The sequence below is a fragment of the Mandrillus leucophaeus genome, unplaced genomic scaffold (assembly GCF_000951045.1).
Source record: "Mandrillus leucophaeus isolate KB7577 unplaced genomic scaffold, Mleu.le_1.0 Scaffold837, whole genome shotgun sequence".
NCBI lineage: Eukaryota > Metazoa > Chordata > Mammalia > Primates > Cercopithecidae > Mandrillus > Mandrillus leucophaeus.
Genome location: NW_012109108.1, coordinates 258,667 through 264,833, shown reverse-complemented (window position 1 = coordinate 264,833; position 6,167 = coordinate 258,667). Strand labels below are relative to the sequence as shown.

Genomic DNA, 6,167 nt, shown 5'->3' with positions numbered 1-6,167 from the left:
TGGCAATGAAGTTTGGAATTTGATAAATGAGAATAGCAAGCCAGAATAGATTTTGACCTCAGTCATATGATATAACTTCTATTTAGTATTTATTCTATTTATTTTCTAAAATGCAGACTTTTTTGTTATACATTATCTCTCTTTTTTATAAAAAGTAACCTTACCTAACAAAATAAGAAAATATATCTAATTGACCAATCTATCACCATTCCATTTTTGCTCCGTTCACAGGACTTACTAGCCATGAAGGTCATCATTCTTGCCTGCCTGGTGGCTCTTGCTCTTGCAAGGGAGGTATGTGCACAAGAAAAAATTCCTAAAAATCAAGAAATAGTAGGCTATATGCCTATTTGTAGAGAATAACATCACCAACATTTTTTACTGTATAATAAAGAAGAATTTCATGAAAATTATTTTGACTTCTATCAAAATCATTTATATTTACCCACTGTCTCAACAGTTTCCTATAGTGCTCCAAATGCTTCCTACACCAATATGCTGCTAGTCACTAAAGAAAAAGCAAATCAATAAGTAATAAAAAATCATAAAAATGGCAACAAATATATGCATAAATAACAACTCCATGGATGCTCAACCTAGATAAACATATCTTATTCCAGTCATAAAATGTATATATATCTTATAGCCTAGGGCACTGGGTCCAAGTCTGTCTATACAAAGACATCCATAGGATGAAGTACAGACACAATCATAATCCTAATCATACATTCATAATAATATAATAAAAATATTTAATACAAATTAAAATGACTCTTAACCATCAAAAACTGTCTTTAATAAATGTAAGATAAAAGTATATTAATAAAAATTACTAAATGTAAAAGAGATTAAAGCAATTACCTTTCAAGCCTCAAAAGTCATATAACATTTTTAATTTGTCAAATTTGTGAAAGAGATAGATCTGCATAAATGATGTAAAAATTAAGTAGGATACATGTTTAACAATGAATTAGCTATAGAAACTGAATTTTTAAACATCTTTTCAGAAGGAACAATACAGTGCATCCTCTGAGGTAAGATTTTTTTTTTTTTAGAGAAAATTTATGAACCATAAAATAGTAAAATTCTCTAATGATCTAGAAGATGTAGCTGGTTGTCATTTTTTTTTTTTCCACAGACTGTAGAAAATCTTTCAAGCAGTGAGGTAAGTTAACATTCTGCCCAATTTTAGAAGAGTAAAAGTCTGTGCTATTTTTCTATGGTGTTACATCATGGCAGTTAGGCTAATGCCGCTATGTCAATGACATATAAGTTCTAGTATACATTTCCTTTATATATGTTTAAGGACAATAAGTATCTGGAAAATACAACATTCTAGAACTTTCTAAATTGGCTTGCTACTTGAAATTGTGTTATGTTGCTTCCTCTTTTTTTTTTTTTCTTTTTTAATGAACCATACAGTCCTGTTTTCTGCCTTGAACTCTCTTTACTCTGAACTCATTCACTTTGAGCATATATTGAGGGTCTTCTATGGGTCAGACATCGACTAGGAGCTGTGGTACAAACTGAAAAGATAGAGATGCGAGTGATAGTTAAGAGCTTGCTAAGCAGTAGGTAAGCAGATATGCAAAAGTACACATTTTATAATTACAATAGCCACTTTAGTAAATAAGTGAGATTTAGTGTAGTCCTAAATCTACCTGAGAGAGTCAGGTAGATATTTATTCTTACATCTCTCTTCTTGGGTGTGTGATCGCTTGATAAGTAAATGGTACCTCAATAGACTGTTTCTTCAGGAAGGTTATATGATCCTTAAGGGAAATGCTTAACTCTTCTGATTCATTTGAAGTGATCATAATGTATCAATTGTTATTAGAATATATTTTCAAAGAGTATTTCCTTTTTTAAAAAACCATATGGGGTTTTAGAGATCATTTGTTGTCAGGGAATGAGCATGGTGGTAGAGAGAAATTAACATCTATTAATTGCTTTTTTTGTGCCATGTCCTTCTTGACTGCATTCATCTGACTTTCTTTTATACAACAAGCTTATATAGAACAATTTAATATATAAGCTTTAATGATTATACAAAGTTATTAATGCTATTATCAAACAATTAATGCCTTTATTTCCTGATTTATATTGCAAAGTAAGAATTGTTAAAACTAAATCTAATTTTATTTTATATTTTTCTGTAGGAATCTATTACACAATACAAGGTAAATTTTCACATTTAAAATGTACATATTTTCAAAATTTCCTCTGATTTTTACAGATGGTAACATATTTTTATATATGATTTATTTTTAGCAGACAGTTGAGAAGGTTAAACATGAGGACCAGCAGCAAAGAGAGGTAATTTGTTAACGATAAATATATTTCTAAAATTATCATAAAGTATAATACATACAAAAATATTTATAATGTATATGTTGATTCTAAAGAATGATAATAAAATAAATGCCATATACCCACGAACCGCTGTAAAAAAATTAAACATTGATAAAGTCAATATATTTTCTAGGATATGCATGCATTTTTAAACTTATAATTAATTTCTGGAATATAGACTAAATACTTAATGATATTACTAATCGTATATCTGTTTTCAACAAGTGCACATTGATGGGAACATTTCCAGGTTGGGAACTATGATCCTCTTATTTTCAAGGTGGATATGGTAATGAAAAGGAGTATACAGCTGGTAAAAAAAAACCAAAACTATGTAGAATTTGTGCCATACTGCCTTCATTCCCATATGGACAACACAAAATCCTGTATTTCATTAAATTACATTTATGGTGATATGTTTACCTAATCATAATTTTCAGTTGCTTTGTGTATCAATGAATTGTTTGGTATCACATAAAATATTTTTAAAATCAATTTTAAAGAAAAAACTCAATGTCTCTTGAAAGACTCAAGAGACTATCTTCTCCCAAGGGAAGGAACGCAAGAATTTGGCTGGTGTTAAATCACTTCCTGAGATAAGCCACAAATTAAGACTGATTTTCTTTTTCATCAAACCAAAACAAAACAAAAATGAACCTTGGAATTGTCCCTCTAAGTCTTTTTAAACTGACCTCTTTTCACTGTGTGAAAACAATTTGGTCTATTATTGGCACAACTGTGTTGAAAAGTAAATTCTCTCTGAAGACCAAAGTGTACAGTTATGGCTATACAGGCAATTCAGGCAAAGGTTAAAAGAATGTTTCTGAAATATCCAAACATTGATTTCACTTTGGCTGTGTAGTTACCCATGAAGTGAGTGGGTTAAAATCTTTCAACAAACATTTTACTCATTTTTCTTCACATGACTCAAGATAATTTCTTAACAAAATAAGTGAAATATTTTCTTCCTCTCTTTCTACTCATTTATCATTGCCTAAAAGAGAGAAATGAATTCATTATGAATGGCAGTTATAGCTGAATCAAGGACTCAAAGATTCTTTTTCCTTCTTTCCAGGATGAACGCCAGGATAAAATCGACCCCTCTTTCCAACCACAGCCTCTGATCTATCCATTCGTTGAGCCTATCCCCTATGGTTTTCTTCCACAAAACATTCTGCCTCTTGCTCAGCCTGCTGTGGTGCTGCCTGTCCCTCAGCCTGAAATAATGGAAGTCCCTAAAGCTAAAGACACTATTTACACTAAAGGCAGAGTGATGCCCGTCCATAAATCTCCAGCGATGCCCTTTTTTGAGCCTCAAATCCCAAAACTCACTGATTTTGAAAATCTGCATCTTCCTCTGCCTCTGTTCCAGCCCTTGATGCACCAGGTCTCTCAGCCTATTCCTCAGACTCTTGCGCTTCCCCCTCAGCCCCTGTGGTCTGTTCCTCAGCCCAAAGTCCTGCCTATCCCCCAGCAAGTGGTGCCCTACCCTCAGAGAGCTGTGCCTGTTCAAGCCCTTCTTCTCAGCCAAGAACTTCTACTTGATCCCACCCACCAGATCTACCCTGTGGCTCAGCCACTTGCCCCAGTTCACAACCCCATTAGGGTAAGTCCAAATTTACTGACTTTGCTGTTTCATTCAAGATGTGTATGTGATGGTAGAATAAAAGAATAAATGTAGAGTAAATGAATAAAATAAAGCAGTTTAGGTAAGTGATTCTTAATGCTTACCTATACAATAGAATCATCTGGAGAACTTTTCCCCACAAATCCCAATGCCTATGCCTACCCAGAGATTCTAATATAATTGTTCTGGTTTTTTTGTGTAGAGGAAACTGAGTGCTGAGAAAAAAGCTACTGCATGAATTCTGATTTAATTAGTCTGTTGAGAATTCTGATTTAGATAAAGTAATTACGGCTTACAAAAGCCAGAATTAAATTTAATAGTATGCTTGAATTTGGAATAAAAAAGCTAAAAAATGTTCTATCATTTTCCTTGTGCACATCTATTTTACGCAAACCTTAGTTCACATCTTGTTTTTGCTGTAAGTATATATGAAGGCAAAAGATTGAGATGCTTATTTCGCTACTTATGACATTCCTAAGGCAAGTTTTCCTACTAAGAGGCTAATTATTTATTTATTTATTTGTATTTGTTTATTTTTAAGGTCTAAGAGGATTTCAAAATTAATTTTCCCTCCTCATTTTTGGTAAGTTTTGGGAGTTTGGAGATAAAATTGATCATTTTTATACATGATGTCTTTTCACATTTAATTCTAGAGAAGACCAATATAGTGAAAATTTCATACATATAAGAACTTTTTTTTATTAATTATCAACTTAATGGTTGACTATGATTTACTGACCTGAAACTATCTATCTTTTTCATTTCAAATAACTTTAATTTTATTTATGTACTATTGACAGATTTGACTGACTTGCTTTCAAGGGCTCATATACTTACATTTGATTATCACTATTTTTAGGAAAAACAGAATATATTTTTTATTTTACTTTTATGGAAATACATTTGAGCCTTTGTCAAAAGCCCGTTTGCAGTTTTATTTCTAACCTACCCTTCATAAAATTTGTATTTACTTTACTTAAAATTATCTTTTAATTCATGAGTTCAAATTACTCCAAATGTAAACGTTAAAAAGAGGAGAGAATAGTATTGCAATTCTAAGATGTAAAGCCTTTTGTGATTATGAAAGACTAGACATTTCACCGAAGCAATTTCAAGTTCGCTAATATTTGGTTATATGCAAACTTTATATGCTTCCAAGCCACAACAGAATGCGTTTGCAATACAATTTATTTTGTGAATTAGTCACACCAAAGTTAGAAGTGAAGAGAGGTGAATATTTACATGTTATAACATAACTAATTGTATATTTGCTCTCTATTCCACAGAATTGACTGAGACTGGAAATATGATGCCTTTTTCACCTTTGTATCATGTTACCCCTAATTAAGTATGATTGAATGAGTTTATATGGAAAAAACTTTATTCCTTTATTTATTTATATATTATATGTCATTCATTTAATTTGAAATTTGACTCATGAACTATTTACATTTTCCAAATTTTAATTCAACTAGTACCAGTACCACAGAAGTTCAATATTCATTCGGAAATGCTACAAACATATCAAACATATGTATACAAATTGTTTCTGGAATTGTGCTTATTATTATTTTTTGAAGAATCTATTTCCTTTCCAGTCATTTCAATAAATTATCCTTAAGCATATTTAAGTTGTTCTTTTCTTTAAACCTAATCGACCTCTTTAAAGTTACCTTTGATTTATTATTGATGTTCAAAATAATCCTGGAAGAATGCATCGAAATTGAATAGAATGTTTTGAGTTGAATATTAAAAGATATCAAACAATGGAGGAAAAGAAAGGATGCTTTTATACTCCATTTGCTATAGAAAGTTTTGGTTTATGCCTATTTTCCCAGTGTCATCATTATAGCTATGCCTTTCACTTTCAAAATGATCCAGCATTGGATGTTAAATTTTGTGGTGACCTGGGGAGAAAGTTTTAAACATGAAACCTGAAGCACAACTTGCCACAAGGTAGCTACATGATGCTGTAAGAGCTTTAATTCCCACATGGATAAAATACTGCAAAGAATTTTACTGAAGGTTTGATCACATATTAGTAACATGATTAGTGTACTATATAGTACATGATAGATGATCCCTATTGCTCCACATTGCTGATATTGCTTACACCACAGCACCAAAGCATTCTAACAAATCAAAATGAACTGGGTTAATATGGTGAAACTCTGCCAGCCATTAATTC

The 6,167-nt window shown here is 31.6% G+C and overlaps 1 protein-coding gene across 2 annotated transcripts; it reads left to right on the top strand.

Annotated features, from left to right (window-relative positions):
* Positions 1-233: 233 nt before the first annotated feature.
* CSN2 (casein beta) lies at positions 234-5,605 on the top strand. 2 transcript variants are annotated; one of them, XM_011968285.1, is made up of 7 exons: positions 234-294; positions 1,139-1,165; positions 2,160-2,180; positions 2,275-2,316; positions 3,428-3,958; positions 4,521-4,562; positions 5,266-5,605. In XM_011968285.1, exons 1-6 carry the CDS (start codon positions 244-246, stop codon positions 4,524-4,526), a joined length of 678 nt encoding a protein of 225 aa, XP_011823675.1. In that variant the 5' UTR covers positions 234-243; the 3' UTR covers positions 4,527-4,562; positions 5,266-5,605. The 2 variants fall into 2 exon arrangements, with proteins under 2 accessions (XP_011823675.1, XP_011823674.1); XM_011968284.1 differs by having other exon boundaries at positions 2,272-2,316.
* Positions 5,606-6,167: the final 562 nt, after the last annotated feature.

Bases quoted from the DNA above. Each gene is read 5' to 3' on its own strand.
- CSN2 (XM_011968284.1), top strand. From the start codon at position 244: ATGAAGGTCATCATTCTTGCCTGCCTGGTGGCTCTTGCTCTTGCAAGG. The intron at 295-1,138 runs GTATGTGCACAA...TTTTTTCCACAG, and splicing joins CTCTTGCTCTTGCAAGGGAG to ACTGTAGAAAATCTTTCAAG. The intron at 2,181-2,271 runs GTAAATTTTCAC...ATTTATTTTTAG, and splicing joins AATCTATTACACAATACAAG to CAGACAGTTGAGAAGGTTAA.